Below are 25,191 nucleotides of genomic sequence, written 5' to 3'. Positions count from 1 at the left end.
ACCGTTAAAAGGTGGATACTGATTCTCGTGTGTGTTTTTCAGCATATATTGATTATTTAGTGCTAATTAATGATTTTAGTATGTTTTTTGCCTTATGTATAAAATATAAACATATGTGTGTGCGTCACGACATACAATGGGAAGTTCTGCCTGTATACTGCTCCCCTGTGCAACTATATTTACTATTCAATATTAGTTTCTCACTCCTTATGTGAACGCGATTTTTTATTTTTTATTTATTTTTTTGGTTCATTGCCCACTGCTTATTTGCATTTTTTTAATATTTTCTTATGTTTCGCTTTCATGTTAACGCCTCTCCTTGAATCGTTCCCGCCGGGGATCGAGACATCTACGCCATGACGAACGAGTTTACGCTACTGCTTGCGGCCCTTTGCAGAGAGAGCCGATGCCATCACTTGAGGGCCGATGCCATCACTTGCTGCTGTTGCTCTTACGATTATGTGCACCGTATTACAAAAAAAAAATGTATATATATATAAATAATAATTTGAAATAATAATATGTAAATTTTGGGCGTAGGTTTTTAATGCTGAATCTCTATGTGGATGACTCCTTTGTAGCTTTGGTCAAAGGGATTTTAAGCGATTTAGAGTCAAAAACTTTCATTCCCACGGCAGTTTTTTCGTTGTGTTTTCGGGGAAGTGTTATGAAACGAACTTTCTTAAAATTAAAACATTCAACCCCGTAATATTTTCTTAAAATCAAGTACTTTGTATTTTTAAATTCTTTCATATGGTAACCCCTTGGGGGCGTTGACCATTATCGGGAGAGGCGGGGAGAACGAGCGGTCCTCAGCTCGGTTGGAAGAGACACCGGTCTCTTTGGATTCCAGCGCTGTTTGCGAGAGGTTGTTACGTGCTCCACTTGGAATTCGAGACTTGCTTTGCTACCCAGTGTTTGTTAATTAATTACTTATATATTTCGATTCATTCTTTCTACAGTGTTTGTCAATTGATTACTAGTATATTTCAATTCATTTTTTCTACTGCCTGCCCCCTGGACGTCTACAAAACTACGAAAACCGCGGTATCGTTCCATGCCTTTTTATTTATTAATTTCTGTTTCTGTTTTCTTCCCACTAATTTAACTTCATTTTTTCATTCTTTTAACCGTCCACAAAGAGATTTAAGCTTTTCCTACGCGTAGATTCCTGTGCTGTAATTATATAGTCTTTTTGAAGGCATTTAAAGGCACCACAATAATAGTGTTTTATTTCCAAGATACCCTTTGTTCTACCCACTTCTAGAAGGCGTAAGTTCTCTCTTAATACCAACGAACTGAAAACACGGTACCTGCTCGAGCTAGCCAGGTATTCTTGAAGATATAATACATTTCTATACGCGGTTCGATTCCGTAGAAACTCTTTATCTAACACGCGGTTCGATTCCGTGGAAACGCATTATCTAACATAGTACAGAGAAAAAGTACAGAAAAAAGGTATAAAAAATAAAGAACATAGGTTGATATAGGTAAAACTGTATGTGGGTGATACCTGTGCTGAGGTGTTAACGTGTTTGTGATTAAGCGTGACAGGTATTTATGTGTTGTGGTAGAAAGTTTTTTTTTTCAATACATATATTGAAACATTATCGACACACATTTATATGTGAGTGTATGTTGTAATGTTTTTACCGTCTCCCCTAACTCCTTGTTAACGAATTAATATTTTCGTCCTTTGGTTTTGCAACTTCTCGCGGTTTATCAACCCTTCAATCTTAACGAATTAATATGTCACGTTGTGTCAATTTTTTGTTTCGACAGGGATTAATTCATTGAAGGATCCTTTTAATTGGTTGTGGTAACTTTGGTTCTTTTTAGATGAGGCGTGTTACATTCTGTATGGTTTGAAACTAAAACAATGACCGACTACCCTGATTTTAACTACCTTTTCCTACCTTGTTTGCTCGCCCAAACGTTTCCGGTTGCTGCAGTCGATAAAGTGCTAATATAATGAGACAATTAATTACAAGTACATGAAATTCGCTATACACAATTCAATTCAAGATGCACAAGATTCTAAGTTAATGATTTGACTATGGTTTGTTAGTTTTGTGAGTTATTTCTATGAGTAGGTATTTTCGGGAATAGCTAGAGACAAAACATGTGTTGCTTTCGATTGGTCTCCGTCCAAATCCCATCCATCAACGTGACCAGCTCGAGAGCAGCCAAGTTGATGGTCCAATCCCAACACCTCCAGAAATGAATTGAATATCGCTCAGCGACAGATGAAATAATGACATGTTTTGCCTCCTGCCGGAGGGTGATGAAGGTGGAATGTGGGTCCTTGGTGGTAACTGTTGATGTTGATGTTGATGATGAATGATGAAGATTCATCTTATACCGTTAGGTACAAGGGGCTGCTCCGGTCCGGTGGCATGATAGCCTGGTGTCAGGAACCATTTGGGTCACGTGGGTAGCGCGAGGTCTAGGTCGCGTCAACCTCCCCCAAATCGATGATGAGTTAAGCTTCGCCAGCATGCCGAAAATTAGGAGTCCACTCTACTAACCTCAAACATAAAAATATACTGAAGCGGTTTGCATCAGCAACGTCAGGAGTTCGGGAGTCCCGTGAACACCCCTCTGGTTTACGCTCGTAAGAATAATGATGAATTCAGCTTCAGTTTGTTCGACTTCACCTCTGCAGTCACGCTACTCCAAATAGCTCCTGGCTCCAGTCTATACAGTTTCTCATTCCAGTAGAGGTAATGACACATATTTATCATATGTACAATACAGAACATACTTCAAGTCTTTCGTCCACACTCAAAATAGTCATGTCAATATTTAATTTGGATGAGGGCGTCCATCCGACATAACGAATGTTTCCTAGACGGGAGATTTTACCCCACTTCAAAGTCATGGTCACTCGCTCTATCGTTTGTCACCCTCCGCTCGCTTCAAATATCAAAGAATGGTAGAAAGTGATATCCTCGACTTCCGGCGCTAAGGATCAGGGATACTGGAATCATCAGGTCGTGAATCTGAAATCATCCGATCTCCGTCAGCTCAAACGGTTTCAGTCGGAGTCAATTTCCAACCTAATTCTGGATGACTTCTCCTCCTATAGTGGGGTAAGTACTTATTGAATTTAACAGGAAGGACGTCAGAAATCGCCGAGACAACTTCATATTCGTCACGATCCCTTCGTTCTGTCAGCGAGAAAATCCTCCCCACACGCCAGACAAGAATAGCATAGCCCTTATCCGCTTTGTTCCTTCGTCTACCAGCTAACTCAAGTAGGAAAGCCCATTAGCAATTTTTGTTCCCTTCGATTTGAACTCAGTGAAAGCGTCCTCTCACCAGCTGAAAATACTCGAAACAGGGGTCTATTCAGGGTGACTATCTAAGGCTGGTCCGCCAACACCTTCAACAGAAACCGGTGCTTTTTACGGGAATAACTCGACCACACCTGAGCAGGGTAAAAACCGGCGCTACTCTACTGAAAATAGACTTTATCTCGGTATCCAGGGTTATCGACTTTGCTAACACAAAAGCCCCTATTAGGCAAGCCAATCACAAGTTTCGTTCCCTTCGCTTTTGTCGCTTTGGTAAGATAGGACAGCCTACGGAAAATTCGTACACCTCGTCCCCGCCAAACTTATGAAAAATGAAAATCTCACTTGATAGAATAGGAATGCCAGACAGATGAATTCTCTCGGCGGCTAGCTTCAACCCGCTGCGTTATCCCGATTCAAAAATGAATGAAAAGAGTGATGTTTGAATAAGTTATATTTAATTAAATATATTTTATGAATTCCGTATAACCTAATCGTTAAATATTATTACTGGAGAATTATTAAATCATTTTAAATTGCATAAAATAGTCCAACTCATGACTCAAAATAATGCGCATTGTTCGATAATCCAAAGTTAAAACTAACCCAGTGCCCAGGCGGTCTTAACACAATAGGTGATTTATGGCCTCTTCTGCTAAAAGGGTCCGCACTCTATTATTCTGTTGAAGATTTTATTCTATAGTATTCAAGTTAAATACTCTTACTTCAAAATACAATTGAATTATTTGGTTTACATTAGGGAAATAAGTGTTAATAATTAGATTATAATAGACTTACCGATACATCTTAGTGTCAACAATCCAAACAATTATAAGAAACAACCACACACACATGCAGTAAAATACTCATGCTGTTAGAAAAATCACTCCTTCTACACTAAATGACTTTAGCTGCGTTCGCGTCCCGACGATTAATTCTTGTTGACGCGCTTCCTAGTTTTTACCGACTCGACTATCCTAAAACGCTGACCGATCCTGATTATTCCTGACCGTCTCCCAGACCTTGAAACTCTGACCCCCTTGACTCTATTTCCCGCCTTCCAACGTTTTCAAAACCTGACTCTCTTGAACCGCTTTTTTCACCCTCGACTATCGACTTTCTTCTTCCGTTCTTCAACGCTAACTGTCCCGACCGTCTCCCCGCGCTTTCAAATCCAGACTCCCCCTCCCCAAACCAACCCCCCCAAATCGCCATATGCGATTTCTAATTTATGTTCTTTTGAATTCTGAATGCTTTTTGTATTCACAAGACAGAAATGCACTAAAGGAACACATCAATTATATGCCCTAGGACCCGTCACATTAATTTAAATCGTTTCAAAACCAATAAATTGTTACTTCTCAAGTAAAATGTCCAATTCTTTGTTCAAAAGAATGTAACAAGACTCTTCCAGTCCAGTGGCGTATTGGCCCACCAGTTTTTAGCCTCTTTTCAAATTACCAACCTAATTCTAGAATGTAGTAAATAATTATGATGTGATAGTTTTATTTTTTAAATCTTCTTGCGAGATTTTAATTTAATTAGGCAAATTCCAAACTCGTCCTGTTAAAATGTTATTTACCTCGCTATTCATAATTATAATTCGTCTGAATCCTTAGAAAATTACGTAACTATATTTAACGGCGTATTTCATACTTAGAAAGTCACTTAGTAGCATTGCTCAACCTAGTTGAATTGTTTCTTATTGATTTGGTTAGGGTTTTTTTCTCTATCCGCCCCAAACAAAATTCGTCGCTACTCCACTGAATAAAATCTGAGAATTTTAGCACCACCATCACGGAGGTCTGTGATGATACAGTGCATGTTCCTATTTTTTCTCTACCCTAATAAATCTAAACACTTGTTTTAAAATCAGTTGTCCAACATCTGGTAAACCCCTACTTCGTGAAATCAACTGAAAAATTCTTTCTAACCATAATAAATCAATAAACAAAAAATTTATCCCAGGGCGAGTCCATCACAATGTATTCTTGGATAATTCTTGAAGAACGTGCATAATATTTAATTTTGCTTATTAATGCATCTCTCGAGATTATAAATAGTGTATAATTTATGTTATGCATAGTATTATAAAATCCTGATGAAGGTTTAGGTTTAGCTGCGTTTAGGTTTTAAGCGTTTCGTTTATATTCACACAGTAAATTCGATATAGCGGTATTCAAACAAAAAAATATTTTCCATTGAAGAAAATATTAACGAATCTCAAACGAAATATGTGAAAAAGAATAGACAGAAAAAAGTTTTGGTCACATCTAGGAATTAAAACCAGGACATTTTACTTGCCGGGGAAGTTCTCTAACCACCGAGCTAATAAATATATCAACTTACGTCATTTTTAACTATTTCAACTGAGAACCACCAACATTATTTTCATTTTCTTATCGCATATATGTTGGCGGATTCTGTACGAGATTTCTGTAAGATTCTACCTGAACTAAATGCCATCTAGATAGTTTCTTGGATAGATATATTCATTTTTATTTTAAAGTACGACATCTATTGACTTTTCCACATGTCTAGGATGAATATGTTTTTAGTGGTATAGCTAAAAATAAAGTAGAATAAAAAATAAACTCTCAAACGAAAGATGTATTTCACATCTACACAATAAAATGATCTTGAAGTAAACTTGTTTAATTTTAATTCCTCAAATTTCAGTATTTTTTCACCAAAAGCAAGCAATTTTTTTCAGTTCTGTGCTGACAAATCGGCTTTTATTAAAATATAACATAAATATCCGTAGGTTATGTACCATAATTAATTTTATATTTAATTTAATTGTACTATTAAAATAACTTACCTCACTAAGTGTAACCTGTTCTGAGGTAGGGGCCAGGAATGTACGATAAAAATATTCAATTTCAATGTTATTGACAGATTGGTTAGTGTTAAATTTAGATAAATATGTGAATGAGAAGAATTAATAAACTATGTTGTATTATAAAATAAGAAAAAATAGATAATTCAATATCAAGTTAAGTGCAAAAATATTACTTTAAAATTATTTTTTTTTGAAATTCATATTTTTTTTAATTCGCAGCGCGCCCCTGTTTTCCATACGCTTGAAAAATGAAATATAAATGTGTGACATGTTGCAAAAGGATTATCACAATTCTAGGGATGTATTATTGTGCTAAAACCTTTCATGAATTTTAAATGAATGTGAACCGTAGTTAGTTAAAGCGGAATATTTTATGTGAACACCACACGACAGACCTACGGCCCAAAAATGGAACTGTTGCAACCCCTATTAGGAATAAGGGATATAAGGGAGTGTTACAGATTATACAGATATAGATATTAAAGAAAGCTAGAGTAAGGTGTCGTATATTTATCTATAAAATCACAAGGGGCTTTCCGAATTATGACAATTTCAAGGTAAAATTTTAGCATAAATTATACACTATTCATAATCTCAAGAGATGCATTATATACACATCTAGTTATTTCACCTTTATAATATAAATGAATGTATCTAGATATGATTTGAGATTTTTACGGCTAAAAGTATTATGGTGATTTATTTTTGGGGTGTCGTGTTGCGCTTCCTCTTTCTTCACAAAAGTGTCAGATAGCATTACACTGTCCATCATCAATGTGTAATCCATTACATATTAATCAATTTAGGAGGTGGGTATGGATATCGCCGCTCCGGGAACAATTTATTGGATAACCAACAGTTGTTCGCAACGCTTGGTGACTTAGACCTTAGGGGTGACCGGGTTCATGAGGTGAGGTTTGTCTAGGTTTTTGGCAAATGCGTATGTCTACCTGCTGCGTGGAGGTCTGAATAAGTTGAGAGAGACATTTTGACCTTTCCAGTCGGACTCTCTTGACCCATTGCCGTACACCGCAGTATGAGGGATAGATTCACTCATCATACCTTTTTCCTTTCCAAAACTTCCTCTCCCTTCTTTCCATATAAAGACTCTCCACAAAACATCCCCAAATATGACATAGGCCCTAAGGATTTTTTTTCTCAGGGCCTCCTGTGTGAAGCTACTGTAAAAAAAATCACATCTGCCCTGATGATGGACACTCTAATACTGTCTGACATGTTGGCTAAAGTAGGAGGTAATATCTCAATAATAAATCACTATAAAATATGTAGATGTTTCACTATTACACATAAAGCAGGTAAAAACACTGTTTTTCGAAAATCTGAACTTCGTAGACAACTACACCGAGAATAAGAATGAAAAAAACCCGTTTAGGGTAGATATTTCTCCACGTGAAAAGGCTTCACAATTAAATACCTCATTACGTTAATGGTAACTGGTAAATACCTTAGGACGTTACTGGTGACTGGTAAATACCTTATTTACTAGTTACCACTTTTTAATATTTTTTTCTTCTTTTTAATGTAAACACCTTATTTACCAGTTATCAAATATCTCTAAAAAGACTCTCCACACAGTATCCCTAAAGGTGACATAGTTCCCGAAGGTTTTTATTTTCTCAGGGCATCTGGTGTGGCACTAATGAAGTTAATGGTAACTTGTAAATACCTTATGACGTTACTGGTAACTGGTAAATTAAGCGTCTCAATAAAGTTATAATGAATACTATTTTAAAAAAAGTTTTTAAAATGGCTTCAATATTGAAATTCAATCGATGATCGCTTCGCACAATGACATTTTTTCTTATGCAGTATAAAAAAAATCAGAAAAAAGGGTGAAGAATTTGCACTTTTCACTAACAAATTTCCACCATAAAAGGTTGAGGTTTGTAATGAAAACAGTTTTTAATTAAAATATTTTAAAATGTGCATCAGTGTAGATACTTTTTACTTACGGTTATAATTTTCATTAATTTTTTTTAAATAAAAAAAACTCTTGGATAAAACAAAACAAACAGTATTTGTAGTATTTGAACGAAACAAACGGTTTAGCTTCTATTTGGACAAATAAGTATTACGTAAATTCAAATAAGCTGAGTCCGCAAGAGTGTACATTAAAAGATAAAGTTTAGGATTTGCAGTAGTGATGGCCATAATCGAAAGCGTATAATATTCGCTATATCGAATAAAATTACGAATAAATTACATAGACATGGGCGTAAAATCAAAACAATAAATATGTGCTATTTCATGTCAAATAATTAATTATTTATTTATTTAAGGTGTAAGAAAATACAAATCGTTTCGATATTTTCAAAAAATTTCATTTTAATAAATTTTACTTGCCATATTGTGGTTATATCATTTTATATTATAACATGAAATGTAAAAAGGAAGTGGTTTTCAATATTACTTAAAAAAATATTTGTTATCCAAAAAATTCAAATTACGTCTGTTTCGAGGCTACAAAGTGAGGCATTTTCCTCCACCACTTTTCCAATTTCGTACATATCGCTTCTGATGATGATATTATGACCAGAATACATTTTTTTTAAACTATAAAAAATATGTGAATCTTCAAAACTCGAAGAAAATCTCTAAATTTGCCAATAAATCACTTTTACAAGTAGATATATCCAAAAAATCTTTCCAATGGATTCTAACCGGTATTTTTAAATCGAAATGTTTCGAATGTTAAAATACCGATCAATTCGAAATGCGTATCTCGATTATGTTCTTTGTCATCACTAGTTTGTAGGTAGAGAGCTTTCATGTTTAATATCGCCTGGATTGCATACGTAATGTTTTGAAGGCAGGGCACTGAAATATTTATAGTTTGCAGTCAAAAATGGCTGAGAAAACAAAGCTTTATTGTCAGATGTACTGAATTTGAAATGGCCGTCGTCCGTAAAAAGTTTTTTTATACGTTACGGTTTCAATCACCGGTTTTATTAAACTAAGCGATATTTATGCATAGTTGGACTTGTCGAATATGAAATCGAACAAGAAAGAAATTTCAGCATTTTTCTGCTGTGAGTGAGGTTGACGTAAATGGCAAATAATGTTTTGATCAATCACCAATAAAACTACACTGTTCGAATATTATCCGATTTAATGGTTATTTCACACCACTGCGTGTATACCTTTTTAATGATCATTCTTTTTTTTATTCATTGAAACATTATTTTGCTGTGATAGAAACCTCTGCAGTCAATGCTCTATGGAAAAAAAGAAAAAAAAAATTGAAGGTTGTTTTGTAGACTAGTTAGTTTTTTTTATTTTTTATATTAACTCCACACAGGTGCGAGTTTATGGTTGATTAGAGATATAATATGCTTTATGTTTGATAAAATAATACAAATTTAATTGAAAAATCAACGGATGATCAAGATTAAAGATGTTATGAAAATTTTCATTAGAGGAAATTTTTAAGTTTGGTATGTGTATGGTTTAAGAAATTCTGTAAAGAGGAAAATCATTAATTGAAAAAACACACTTTGTAATACACCACTTTTTATTTTGAATCAATAATGACAACCAACCGGGTTTCGCTTATCTCAAGCTTTATCAGCGATTATTATATTAATATTTTAGAGTTACTATAATAAGCCCCGATGAAGCTTGATATAAGCGAAACCCGGTTGGCTGTCATTATTGATTCAAAATAAATAGTGGTGTAATACAAAGTGTATTTTTTCAATTAATATATAATGTCACACCCCAATGTGTTTGATTCCTTCGAAAATAGGACAATTATTATCTGCCGACGGAGCCCGCGCGGAGATAAGAATGACTGTAGATTATGTCACCCGTATTATTATTTTATTGTTGTTATTGTAATTTTTGTTGTTATTGCAATAGTCTTTTATATATATTTTTAATGCCTGGTTAAATTTCATTAAATATCCTCAAATTTGCCGCTTGCGTGGGTGGTTTATTTATGCCGCTTGCTAAGCACCTAACATTGCGGAAATCGCATCCGGGTGTCTTTTCAAACAAAGGCAAGATACTAATTAACAATATACAAAGATAATATAATGTAATCAACAGTATACAAAGATACCAGTATTATTATTATTATTAATGATAATCCAAAAATAATATTTAATCATTGTTTAATTCATGAATAAACAATTTTAGTGGTTAGTAAATTTTTTACAATCCGACCTAATCATTTATTTTAATGACATATCAGAGATATTCATAGTGAAAATCCAAAAAGCCGTCATGGGACGCCTTGAGATGTGAAACATGGAAAACGATTTTTATTGAAGGAAGTGAGAATAAAAGTAAACATTTCTTTATATTTTTGATAGTAAAACAATTATTTTTTATTATTAAAATATACACAAAGAATCATAATACAAGTAAAGAATTCATCTTCATTTATAATTGATCTATTACCTTTTTAAGTGACACCAGAAGCAAATTTTATAAGGAATCAAAATATAATGTTTTTTTTTTACAGTGGTTTTGACCTATTTATTTGAAAAAGTTTTTGTTTGTGCTCAGTGCAAATGGATGCTTCATATCCCAAATATCAAAGATTAGGGGTTTTCAGAGAAATTCAAATATAACGTTGTCATAAAATTTAATTGACAAACAAAGTCAATTTGTTTTTTGACATTTGAAAGGTCCACGTTAAAGACTAATCCTAGGTCGATTTTAGCTTTTTATCAAGTTGTGATCACCTGACAAACATAACATCATGACGATTAAGCTTTTCCGCAGATGTACAAAAGCTGAAACGGACGAATAACCAATGCTTAACGAAGACCTTTCAAATGCGAAGAAAAAAGAAAGAAAAAAAGAAATGGCGTGTATTGGCCATTTGACTACATCGCTTTGATTTGAATTTCTGTGTACACTTATAACTAAGTGTCTTGTCCCTAGATAAATGACAAAGGATTGTTGCACCATACTCCTTGATAGCTTATCCTTAGGATAACATATATTGTGGATTTATTTATTGATACAGTCCGAGTTTACGACTGTACCGAAATACTCGAACCTATGAATAATGGCTATTTATCGAATAGTTACAAACATTATGTATTAATATGAGTTATCCTATTTATTAGCTATCAAGAGGATGGTGACATATCCCATAGTAAGTGTTTTTCCTGATTAAGAGTAAGTGGAAAGTGTTTGCTTTGCTAGTTTGTTGCAAGGCTAATGCATGATTGTTTGCCACTGGAAGCTCCGTCACAACCTCTCTTTCTGTTCCAGCGTCTATCGTGAGAGCGAGGGAGAGGTTGCAAATGGAACTGCCAGCGTTCCGCCTATGAAACCTTACCTGCGGTGACCTGGTGATGGGTTACCCTGTGGGTAGGGCGGACCCCGCCCTGCCCAGCACTGGCCGCCCAACCTGCAACCAAAGGGGTAGACGATAGAGAAACTAGTCACTACTTCGAGGGGAATCCCCTGCTGCAGCTACATGTTACTCTATTCAACATGTTTCCAGGGGATTTAAGTTAAAGATCAGTGTCAGTATATTTGTACTGTGTTTGTGGGCAGTTAATATATTATTTATAACTTTTTTGAAGATTATGTTGACTGATTTTTCGTTTTATTTTCATGATATCTAGTCCGTTTGGGACAATCTTGCGGTGAATTTCCTCAAAGAAGTTGTCAAAAGACTTGAAGAAGACTTTGGATAGCATCGCAGTGTATTTTGGCATCTTTCCCGGTGAAGAACTCTGAAAGTCTAAAACGTTGGATCAAGAAGGAAGAGGTGGCACAATACGGCTAAACGATGCGAAAATCAACATAAAACATTGTACATTCCTCCAAAGTACAGCCGTTATACTTTACAAGAATAAGAAATAACTAACATACCATTATAAAAAAATACTTCAACTTAATTCATTGATTTAATAGTTTCACATGGTAACATTAAGTAAAGTGAGAAATTGACAACCAATAAAGGATAATACTGTCATACAGAGGAGGTGGAAAAAAGATCTATAGCTTTTATTTGGGTGACATGTTATGGTCACTTAAAATGCCTTCCATGTAGAATTGAATGGAAACCAATGTCGCCCCTGATTAATACATTTTGGTTCGAGCGCATATTGCACGCGTTCTGTCTCTTTTTCTCTTTCTTGACATCGTGCATCGCCATTCTATTTGAATTTCATAATAAGATTAACACAGTTCTGCATTCGAAATTGAAAACTCAATTAGCCAAACTTTGGCGCATAACATTTCGTCTTTATTCTTTCTGATGTCTTTGTATGAGATGTAACTAGATCATATAGTTACATCTCATACAACGACATCAGAAAGTTGCAATGTTTTTGGTTAGAGATTACCTTACGTAAATGGCGTTAAGGCTGTGAACTTCTTCAAAAACTTTTAATTGAGGAAAAATGAAAAATGGGTTTCGCTTTATCATGCCTTGTAACATAATAGATATTTTTTATTCGTAAATGTCTTTTCAATTTTTACACCGGTAAGAAAGTCTACACAAATGGTCGAGAATGATAACATGTATTCATCATGAAAATTTTATTCTCGGCCGTTAAAAATTTATCATTTAACGTGGCAGAGCCACGTTTGACTTTTGATAACCTCCTGATATGTGCGCAGTGTAACCGATACATTGTATAAATTATGCATAAAGCTTGTTTTTCCACCGTATTATGAAGATAAAACTTTGATATGAATTACCAAGCTATCGTGCACTCAATGCTGCAAATAAAATAAATAAATAACTATGTAAACATAACTATTTCATCAAAACCGATCGACATGTTTCAAAACCAACGGTCCCTTCGTTTGGATAATCGTACGAGTTAAATTAAAATTAACAGTTTTAAAATTAGGCAAATTAGTAACTTTAGACAAAAATATATTAAAAATGAAACCATAAAATAGGTAATTATTGCATTTATATATAAAAACGTTTTGATACATTAACATGAGATAATCAAGGAGCAACTAAGTTGTCTAAATAACAAAAAAAATATATTATCAATATAGGTTTCGATGTGAAAATAAATTTATGTGATGTTAATTAAAAAAAATATTTGGTTATTAATAATATTTAATTGTCTCTTAACAATTTTGGTAGATTCTAGAATTTCAAAGATACCTAATTGTAAACCAATATGTATTTATATGTAAATTTTAAACTCTTTGTTATTTCAAAATAATGATTTGTTTCCGAAATTGTAGGTGAAAAATTCAGAACAATAATTTTTATTATTAAATTATATATTATTAAATAATATATTTCTACAATGATATCTATCTTATTACTAACTATAGACTAGTCAAACTATTATAAACTTATGGATAATAGATTGCATCCATCGGTTCGTCGATTTCCAATACTAAACTGTATGTATTTGATCAACGAACGTTATCCTGCTAATGGGCATATAATACAATTTATTTACATTTTGTACAGGCAGATAATATATATACTGGACCATACATGGGAGGTCACTTGAGATTATCACTGTTCATTGTCTATTATAAAATATTATATGCAATTGGAACACGTATAATTGTAAATGTTATTATTAATTCTACATTTCTGTTATTTATGTTCTTTAATTAGCGTGTTTAGGAGAGTTAAAGCAACTCTTATGTTGGGCGGTACAAGAGTACAAGGATTTGATTAGAATTTATCTTCCCAAATGTGATTCTTCCCTCGGTATGAGACAGATTGATAGGTATATAGTCACCATAATAATGAGTGTGTTGGTAAATTCGACTGAATGTACCAAAAAAATGAAAAAAAAAACATTATAAAATTGGACAGAGATTGCTTTGACTATAATATTGAAATTTCTAGCGAGTCCTATCTTTAGAATAAAAATACAATCGTTAAAAATAAATTTATCAATCCCCAATTTGTTTAAAATATCATCCTTATCCTTGTTAAAAAAAGTTATTTATATAAAAAGCTGGTTGGGTAGTTGATTATGAAACATGTCAAACCTTTTTGACTAAGCAGTGGTGTTTACAAAGATATTTATTTTATTTAAATTAAAATGACGCCACAAAGTGATTTTGCAATTATTGAAGAAGTATCCTTAATTAATTCGTAGTAAGCGTTTCACGCGAACGCAACGTGCGCAGTGTTTGTAAGTCTACAACACATTCAGTTAACTCATTGAGCGCCGGAAGTGCCTATCGGTCACGAAACATTTGTACCCGTTAAACGCCGCCGTGGTCGATAGGCACATTCAAAACATACTTTCCTATCATGGGATTTTGCATCGTGAAAATGTTAGTAACTTACTAAATTAAAGATCTTATTCGATTAGCAACAAAATAAACATTAAGACGAGAGTCTCTCTTTTCTTTTCGTAGAGATAAGCCAAAGCGTCATTCTTGGAAGCGCCCGCCTACCGCGCAGTTCTTGTGGTTTGTTGCTGTGCTTGTAACAAGTCTACAACCCTTTCAGTTAACTCATTGAGCGCCGGAAGTGCCTATCGGTCACGAAACATTTGTACCCGTTGAACGCCGCCGTGGTAATAGGCACATTCAAAACATTCTTTCCTATCATGGGATTTTACATCGTGAAAATGTCAGTAACTTACTAAATTAAAGATTTCATTCGATTAGCAACAAAATAAACATTAAGACGAGAGTTCTCTCTTTTATTTTCGTAGAGATAAGCCAAAGCGTCATTCTTGAAAGCGCCCGCCTACCGCGCAGTTCTTGTGGTTTGTTGCTGTGCTTGTAACAAGTCTACCCCTTTCAGTTAACTCATTGAGCGCCGGAAGTGCCTATCGGTCACGAATTTGTACTCGTTGAACGCCGCCGTGGTAATAGGCACATTCAAAACATACTTTCCTATCATGGGATTTTTCATCGTGAAAATGTTCGTAACTTACTAAACTAAAGATCTTATTCGATTAGCAACAAAATAAACATTAAGACGAGAGTTCTTTCTTTTCATTTCGTAAGCCAAAGCGTCATAATACAACATATAATAAATATAAGCGAATAATGGAACACATAATAAAACTTCAAGAATATTTTCGTATTAATTTAGTATATAACAACATAATATTGTAAGACTGTACAATTTAAAAAAAAAACATAATTTTTCCGAAAACTTAGAAAAACCTAAAAAAGACATAGATAAACCTTACCCTATGAAAACGGGCACCATTGCAAACGTAGCAAAGCACTTGGGGTGACCCATGGCAGGGGTGTTGGTCACTTACCATATTACGAAAATAGAATCTCCTGGCCCACGACGAGCCGCGCAAAAAAATTGTATTATTGTTGGAAAAAAATATTTTTTCAAATGTGATATCGTCGTGTTTATTTGGACTTTCTTATTCGCATTTTAAAATTTTATTATACCTACCTAAGTGAAGAAATTAAAAAAAGTTATTGTATATGGGATAGTGACGTTTATTAAGTCATATTTTTTTTCAAATAAAATAAGTAATATAAAATATACGGTGTATAATTAAGTAGGTAGGTAATTACAAATATGATGATTTCAGTGGAAATTTGAGGTTTTGATTTATTAAATAAGAAAAAATTGGGAACATCCTTTTTGGACACTAGATCTACTGATAAATAATAATATATAAGAGATACCAACATTCACTGACACTGGCAGACGATGTTAAAATTGTTTATGACATAATTATAAGAAGAAACTGAGATTCCGCTTAGATTATACAATTTCTGCTCATAGTTTTTGTATGGACTATTGACACGCTGCTTTCACACATTTTGCGTCAACGACCAACAGAAAAGTTATTCCATACAGATACAGGATGGTCATTAAACAGCGTTCAGTTATGATTCTTAATCTTGTTGTTTCATCACAGTGATACCTCCTGCTGCGTGCACTATGGGGGTGCAAATACTAAAACGTAACATATTAAAAATATTTGGAATGTTATAAGTTATTACTTGGTTATAACATTAAAACACTTTTTTTTCAAACAGAGAAATTTGTGAATTTTAGTAAAATGTTGATGAAATATTATGTGGTTTAATATTGCTTTTGTTGAACATCGCATTTCAAATATTACCTTATATAAGATGAATGATATTAATATATATATATATACAAGATTAGTGATATTATATGTGTACAAGATTAACGATATTAATATTTATGCAAGATTAATGATATTAATATGTATACAAGATTAATGATATTAATATGTATACAAGATTTTTCCGATCCATACATCTTCTTATTTGAAAGACCTGGCATATGAAAATATGAATACCCATCATCATAGCGTGGATGTAAAGACCTGAAAAATGGTATTTCATTCAAATTGTTCTCTTTTTACATTAACACCATACAGGAGGCCCTGACGACAATAATTTACACCAGATTAGGGTGACCTATGGCAGAGGTGTTGGTTATCCAATAATTGGTTCCCTTGACGGTTGTACCCAAACCCGCTTCCCAAATTGAGTATCCATAATTTGAAGATGTAAAATGGAATGGGATGAGATCATATAATAAAGAATAACACATTAAGTGTTATGTTAGCGTGTTCCGTGATCCAAATATTTGCCTAATGGAGACTTAAATTTCTGATATACAGCCGCGTTTACGAAATTCAATTAAGATTAACATCTACGATGTCAGGCGAGTGCAGGTAAGACGGAGGGAAGGAGCTATTGGGCTAAATGGAACATTTGATTCCTATCATATTTGTACGGAAGACTTTTCTTGTTGTATTCTTCATTCTATGGATAAAATATAGATTTTTTATATAAATTCAAATAAATAATAAAATAATTATGTGAATACCGCACAAGAGTCTCAACTGGTCTCAACCGTCTGCAGCCAGTGAGACTATGGCAACCCCTATTGGGGTATGTCGTGAGGCTGAAAGTATTGGGAATGGGAAAAAGGAATGTGGGGGAGTACCTAGATATATTTAGATCTGGTCAACAAATACGGCTAAAGTCATTTCACGCAACGTTTCAATTCTGAATGGTGGTCTTACACAAGGGAGATTTTGAGAGTATCTTCCACTCTGGAACGTGCCGCAAGTATACTATATATTTTATAAATTGTGAAAAAACACAAATTCATCAAATAAAATTTACTTGCGGACGCCGGGATTTGAACCCGCGACCTTCAAATTGCTAGTCGAGAGCCTCACCCCTTGATCACGGAGGCCGTCAATGTTAATTTTTTAATTTTTTAATTTCCTTTATTTTTTCCCAATTTATATATTTCACATTACAAGTTTTATAATAATAGAAAAGAGAACCCACTAAGGCGCAGCCTGTGCGTGGGTAATATAAGTTGATACATTAGATTTTTGTACCTAAAAATATATAACAGTAAAAATAAAATAAAACAGTAAGCATAATAAAGAAAAACGGTAGGATTATAATTAAAGTTAGTCTAAAAGATTGTGCAAGAGGTGCATATTAAAAATAAATCAAAGTAAAAATAAAGATTGTAAGATAATATATATGAATTAAATGAATTAATTAAATAAATTAATGTATAGCTTTTTGTTATTATAAAACAGATTTTTTTCAGATTCTTTTGAATGCTTACATTTTAATCGGAAAATTGTAAATAAAAACACATTGTCTTCCTTGAGAATCTGAAGGAAGAACCTGTGTTTTAGTTACATCAACAGAACAGCTGTAAACAGGGCTAGATGCTTCGTGAAAGCCGAACAACTATCATTGTGACTAAATAATGACACTCTAAATAGAATATAGTTTGTCCCAAAATGGAGTCAGCCAATCAACAGTATCATATCGGGTTATACTGGGTCAGTTTCGTCACCACGTTTGGAACTTGTAGCTTCGTTCTGCTTCCGCCAACCGTAGAGCAGGGATACACCAACAGCAACAGCAACATACACCATTGGATTCGCGGTCGATTTATACAGAATGCCGCTAACGTTCCAAGGAAGCATCGTTCAACTTCGGTCTTCTTAACACGGGAGAAGATATATACCGCCGTAAAAGCTGAGAAAAGCAGTAATCATTGCGAATGATACTACGTATTGAGAGAGTACCAAGATCAGTAGATACTGATCTTAAACCACCGGGAGATACCGCGGTTAAAAAACGTAATCTTTTACAGCAAAGAATCGCCTTAATCAATGTACATATAAATCAATGTGTACATTGATTCATGTTTTAAAGTTAATTGTGATTCATTAATATATCGCTTATTATCGTAGTGCGGCCAGCAATTTTATTTTTTTATTTAGTAATCTTTTTCTCTTTATACATTTATATACATTATTTAAGAAATGTTTTGACTGCCCAACTAGGAGGATTCCCGTTTTAGGACAGTCAAATTAGGATGAGTATTGACATTTTGATAAGTATAGTATTAAAATAATAATGAAATAATAGGCATATGTACTTTTAACTGGTGCCTGAGCCTACTAACATATTTTGTATAAATATGAATAACAGAGAGAAGAAATAGAATAAAATAAAATATCTAATTAAACATAAGATTAACTGCTGCTTGGGTAGCATTCTTATTTACATATATACACATAATGATAAAGATTAGAACATAAAGGTATTACATGATTTATTTTTTATTGGAGTTTTTGTTGTTGTTTTTGGTTTGTGTTTGATTTCATTTTTTGTGTAGTAAAAGTTCACTCTCCTTTCTACCTAATTGATGAAACCAATTAGTGGTCAATTTATGAAGAATAGCTGTGTTTTCCCTTTTCCAAGCATCAGGCATGAAGTTGTATAGTTTTGGACCTAAGAATGAAAAGTGTCTCCGATATTGACATCAGGGTCTCCGTAAAGCATCAGCGTTCAAGTCCCTGTGGTCTAAAAAAATTTGGAGAGACTTCATACAATATCTACATACTCCAATAATATTATCTAATATCGTCACTGCGCAATTTTAGATCCAGGAGACACTGAAACTACTACAAGATGACACTTATTCCATGTGACAAGTGACACTAACCACATGCTACCTTATATTATCGGGAGGAAAAAACCAAAACACGCCGTTTATATTGTTAATATCGCCAAGCACGATGTGGAAATTCTTACATCAAATAAAATATTACGACAGACGTGATTTATTTTACTTTCTTTTTAATATAAGTCGTAGTAGTAATAGTAAGAAAAAGTTTTCGCTTATAAATAATGTAATAAACATCAATCCAAACCTAAAGATATTTTTTTCCATCTACAAAGAAAAAACCCAGGCAGAATGGATTGAATTTAGAAATAATATAAGACACCACTCTCCCACTATGCCCCATTTCAAGGAGTTATCCGACCAAATCTATATTCGTCCCATATATTAGTACCTTGACTTCATTACTACCAAAAATTTTGATGAAAAGTAATTATAAGGTTTTTGAAAATGAACATACTAATTTTGGTTTTCAGTGCATAGCTGCATGCGTGATTTGTAATCGTATGTAAAATAATTCAAGTAGAATGAACTTTTAATTTTCTTAACTGGAACTGATAAGTGTTAATCAAGATTTCGAACAACAAAAAATATTTAATTAATAAATTATTCTTTAATTATTGGAGACAATATAAGCAATGAATACACGAATATTTGAAACAGAAAAATCAAAGGAGAAAAAGCAAATCTTGCATTGCCTTCATACACAAAGACAGCAGCCAATAAAAATTGTCGGTGGGAAAAATGAAGGCAATATTGCTAGTTCTTATTCAAAGTATGATACAGTTAAATATGACCGAAGGAGGTAGAGTCCTATTAGCTCAGTTGGTAGAGCGTGCTCCGGCAAGGCAAGGGGCCTGGATTCGAGGTCTGAATGTATATTTTTCTGATTTTCCGTTTCAAATATTCGTTTAAAAATTGCTAATATTGTCTTAAATATTTAAAAATTACAGTTTGTGGTTTTACTCATTAAGTTATTCCAAAAAAAAAAATTATTTGTTTGAAAAATGTTTTGTTTTGTTTAAATTTTTGACAGATTATTAAAAATGCAATATTTGATCATCTATTAGATCTCTTTTATTTGTCAACAGATTATTTTATTAAGAAAATTGGCAATATTTGTTTTTGATAGGCAATGAGATTCGCAAATTCCACAATTATAATATTCCGTGGATTTTTGCGGGTCTGCCGTAGTTATTTGAAAAATATTTATTAACATTGTTTCAACCCCAAATATTATTTTGTAACGATACGCTTTAAAAATCTTTACAGTAAAATATCATATAATAAAATTTTCAATCACTCGCTAAAATCGAAAGGCGAAAGTCAATTGGGAGATGTCATGTTCCTTTCAAACACTTCATGCCTTATTAGCCACGTAATCTTGTTTGCAATTCTGCTCACTTCACTTGCAATTCCTTAAGCCTCAAGGAAATAATTTCCAAGTTTCCAATCCTATTATGCTTCTATTTCCGCTGAACTTGCACTGGAACTGATCAACTTTAACTGGCATTAAGTTCGCCTATCTCTTTCATTCTTTTTCCAAACTTTATGGAGCATTCAATTAAGGGTTTCTGTCACCGATTGGCACGTTAGGAATTTTATTATTCCCTTTTACACAATTTCCACCCTAGTTTAAAAGATTTTGACTGACTTTTATATTTTTTATCCAAAATTGAAAATTAAAATTAGTTTACCATCTGATTAGGGCTCGCTTTGCTAAGAGAAAAATGCAATAGGAGGACCGATAGAAGCAAAATCAACGTGCCGCATCTTAAATCATATGCCTATTTATGTATTAGAAATTACACTCTTTTATTTTTATATATAATACCGCACAAAAGTCCCAATTTCTCCTAACCGTCTGGAGCCGGTGAGACCATGGCATTCCCGATCGGGATAAGTTGTGAGGCTGATGAGCATTTCAAACGCCATCTAAAAGACCTGGACAACAGAGGCCGTCAATTAAATTAGATTAAGTGACCTCCGGATTCATAGCTAAGAATCTTAACCGCTCGACTGCGAAAAATAAATAAAAAGGTATTCCAGTGGGCATTAAAAAAATTCAGACAAGGGTTTTCAATCAACCTGTGACGAATGTCAGCGACGTAATAGTCAATGTTCAATTCAGCCGCAATGCGAGGTTAGGTTAGGTTGAGAAGGGTCGGGGGCGGTAGGTAAGGTTCGACAAGATAACGGCGAGATGATTAAATTCCACCACACAGCAACCAGCATCTACCCTGTATTGGCCAACTATCACCGATAGCATCGTAACTTCATCTTGTCACAATTTAATCTGCGCATTGGGGGTCCAACCATCCAACGTTTAACTAATAATGAAGGAGACATAATTCCCAAGGGTGGAAAAGGTACCCAAAAAACTAAATTTAATTAATAAAAAAATCAAATTCATCTGAGTTCAACACCAAAAAATCAACCTTTAAAAAACATACTTAATAAAAAATAATTTTTGATATTATTTATTTAAAACTTTTGAGGAAAGAGAGAATACTATACTTGGGAAAAAACATTTTACGAAAGTTTTTACATATTTAACGGAGATGCACCGAAACAACATTTCTGCACAAAGTAACCGATTAGTTTATTATCTAACTAACCATCTCGCCTTCCCCGCAGGGGTAGGCAGATAGGACGGACCGCCAAACTATTCGGTCTTGACACATACTCCTTGCCTCATTCAAATTCATACATACTCCTATATTATTCTGACTTGATTTATTTATTTATACTGGGTTTTTACAGATGTTTTCACTTACATGAGAACTATCCAGTTACAAAAACTCTATAATTACATACCTACAGGTGAAAATGCAATTAAATACAGGTTACGTAAAATTTAAAAACCAAACATATAATAATATAAAATTATACATAAATTCAGTAAAATGAAAAATAAAACTAGGAGAGACAAGAGACACGAGAGTTAAAGTGATACATAATATAATTATCTAAACATTTTATTTAGCAGCAGCAGAACATTTTTTTTGAATCTGTATAGATTATCGACGAAAATATCTACTTCAGCACACTCAATCTTATTATACAGTCGACAAATTTAAGTCAGAGGGCTAAAATAGGCGATATTATTTTTGAATATATTCAGGTGAAAAATGCAATGGTGTCTTAAACTTATTTATTTCAATATTACTAAGACATAATGAGGTATCAGGATGGCCGTGGATAATTTTATAAGTTTTTTTACTATAATAGATCTACATTCAACCGACATTCATTTCGTATACCGAATTTCGCATATCGTATATCGTATATCGTAACCTGCTATAATATCATCCAATTTATGCGTGAATGCCAGCAAAAGTTGATAAAATGTAAAGTCATCAAACAATCATCTGTCATGTCATGATTTATCTGTAAATTCTGTATGTAGTAAATGTAATGGGTTACCCGTAAAAAATCTCAGACTGCAAGCTTTTAAATTCTAATTGAAATACGGACTGGAATTTTAGGTAAAACGCTTGAAAATGCCTTCACTGGTTTTGAAACTGCACCGATTTTCAGTATGTTTTTCATAGAATTTAAAAGTTATCGGTTAAATGATTTTCTCTGTAAACGCTATATATTTCTCTTATTACCTGAATAGAATTTGTAGTATTGCTTGAGTTAGCAGAATACAAAGTGATGTTTACGGCCATTTTTGAGTTCTTAAGCCCCCGCATACTTGATTTGTACCAATTTATGATAAGTTTCTTGTTAACTCATTATGTTATTTTTTAATATATCTGTTATGCTGTAACGTTAATGATATGAAATTTCCTCAATAGAAAAAAATCGCAGAGTAAGCTCCGAAAATAATTAAAAGCACGTTTTGTTCTGTTATTTAATGTGTTATAGGCATGGAAAAATTCAGTGTATTTTTAAATACAACTAAAGCATTTGTCGAGAGATTAATTACTATAGTTTTTTTTTAAAATATTTGCGTGCTTTCTCTAACATTCGTATTTACAAATATCCCCTTCAAACCATCTTCGAAAACTTACTACGGGGCTATTACTTGTATTTATACCTTCAGCACTTTTTACAAAATCTCACAAATATTAGGTATGGCGTCTTGTCATATATTTAAAAAAATTTTTTTTTTTGGATTTCCGTAGCTAATGTTGGAAAAGGACTTGAATTTCGGAAATATTTACGTTGACCTGAAAACTTCAGAGGGGAAAAGCTGTGCAAATTTCATACCGCTTCGGTGATTCATTTTCTCTAGTTAATTTAAATTTAGAAACAAAGTAAAGTTCACCAAAGTTTCAAAAAAAATTTTCATTGAAAATTTTCCTCTTATTTTAAATAATTTTTGCAAAACTTTGCAAACTTACAGTTTTATTGTTTAAAATTTAAAAAAATAGTTCAACTTTTTAAACTCAAAAAATTGAAAAACTCTTCATAGAGATACAGTAATGTCCAAACGTTCAAAAATATCGTTTGAAAACTTTTCCATGAAATTAACTTTGTTTAGGAACAACATTTTCTTTTTACCTTATTTTAAAGGATATACCCATCAATGTAATATATCATTGAAGAAGAAGCTAATTCTAATAAATCTAAATGAAACATGAAACAGAACAAGACACAGAAAAATAAAGAAGATAACGGTAACAAGTAGGAATTGAACCCGGGAAATCTTGTCTTATCGGGAAAGGCCAAGTCAAGTTGGTTAAAAAGTCTGTCCCGGTAAGACAAGAGATTCTGTGTTCGATTTCTTATTTTTTTATTTTTCTGTGTCTTGTACTGATTCATGTTTCATGTAGATTTATTAGTAGTATCTTCTTCTTCAATGATATATTAACTGTGTTTATTTAAGATTGTTGACCAAGTTTTGAAAATCCCCCCCCAATATTTATCATCTAAAATTATTAACCTTTTTTCCCGACGAATGAAGGGATCTTCTTCTCGATCGACAGTTTAAATATAAAAAGTAATTTTTTCCAATGATACAAATTAAATGAACATTTTATGGCCATTTCCGTATAATTTTGTGATGGTCGACAAATTTTCAACGTTAATTATTGTATTCTATATTTTTCCACATTAACCAACTTTCAGAACATCAAAGGAAAATTTTAAGCGCTTACTGTTATTTTATTTATGAAGGTGACTTACAGTGTGTATCACGTACGAGAGGCACCTATTGTATTTATATATCGCTGTTACTTCTGCCCCCCTACTGTACAGGCAGTAAACTGACCACGACAATCAAAGGGAGTATCGATTACTGAGTACAGTCTGCGGCCTGATAGCAGAAGTCGAGTGGATAACCGTAAAGCTAGGAATAGAGTGCCGTAGATGAGTGGAGGAGTAGACGAATAGACGTGTAGACGTATAGACAGTGTAGACGTCTACGGAAAGCTGTAGAACTGTAGAAGCGATGCTTTCAGACAGGGCCGTGAACTAAATGGATGAAAATTTCACTCAGTACCGATAACATGTTGAAATTAAAATGTCTTACGAATCAACTGATTTTTTTAAATTATAAGCTATGAAATCACAAGAGAGCTCTACCAAACAAATGTAAAGATATTTATTACTTTATTGATTTCCTTGTTCTGCGTTCTAATTTGCAACTAACTAGCAAAGAACAAATGACAATTCGCGATACTCCATGGTTGTTTATATGGAGGGCTGTTGATGCGATGTTCGAGCATTTGCTGGTTATTTTTTATGTGAATACCTTACAAGACTTCCACCTATCCAAAGCCGGTGGGACTATGGTAATTTCAGATTTGTTTTGTGGTATGCTGTCCTGTTAAAGGAAGTGGTAAATATAAGTGAATGCGGGAAAGAGGGTGGTTATTCACTCTGTTTTGGTTTGTGTCATATATATAGTCTAGATTCTAGATTCTCTATCATGCAGGTATACAAATTATTGAATTTGTGATACACACAAGGGTTTCTTTTGCCCTGTTTGTTGTGAGGCTGCAGTAAATTGTAGAAATGAAGGAAATGGGGAAGTTTTGGATCATCAGGTTACTAAACATACCTAAAGCCATTTCTAGTAGCGTTCCGTTTCTGAATGGTGATCTCTCACCAAGGCGATACTGAGAGTATCTTCCACTCTGGAACGATCTGCAAATATACTACTTGTTAAAATTATATAATTTTTTAAGCATGTGGAAAACTTGACG

At 33.5% G+C, this 25,191-nt stretch overlaps 1 protein-coding gene across 1 annotated transcript in view; it reads right to left on the bottom strand.

Annotated features, from left to right (window-relative positions):
• LOC149420485 (uncharacterized) overlaps positions 1 to 25,191 on the bottom strand; it is a 199,007-nt gene that overhangs the window by 118,286 nt on the left and 55,530 nt on the right. Inside the window, exon 5 of the mRNA XM_089636367.1 lies at positions 11,453 to 11,524. Coding sequence (XP_089492493.1) covers positions 11,453 to 11,524 — 72 coding nt within the window. The remainder of the gene's footprint in view (positions 1 to 11,452; positions 11,525 to 25,191) is intronic.

The sequence above is a fragment of the Hesperophylax consimilis genome, chromosome 10, assembly GCF_061612785.1.
Source record: "Hesperophylax consimilis isolate HC1 chromosome 10, BYU_Hcon_1.0, whole genome shotgun sequence".
Lineage (NCBI taxonomy): Eukaryota > Metazoa > Arthropoda > Insecta > Trichoptera > Limnephilidae > Hesperophylax > Hesperophylax consimilis.
The sequence above is the reverse complement of the archived record's forward strand: the minus strand, read 5'-3'. Positions and strand labels throughout refer to the sequence as shown.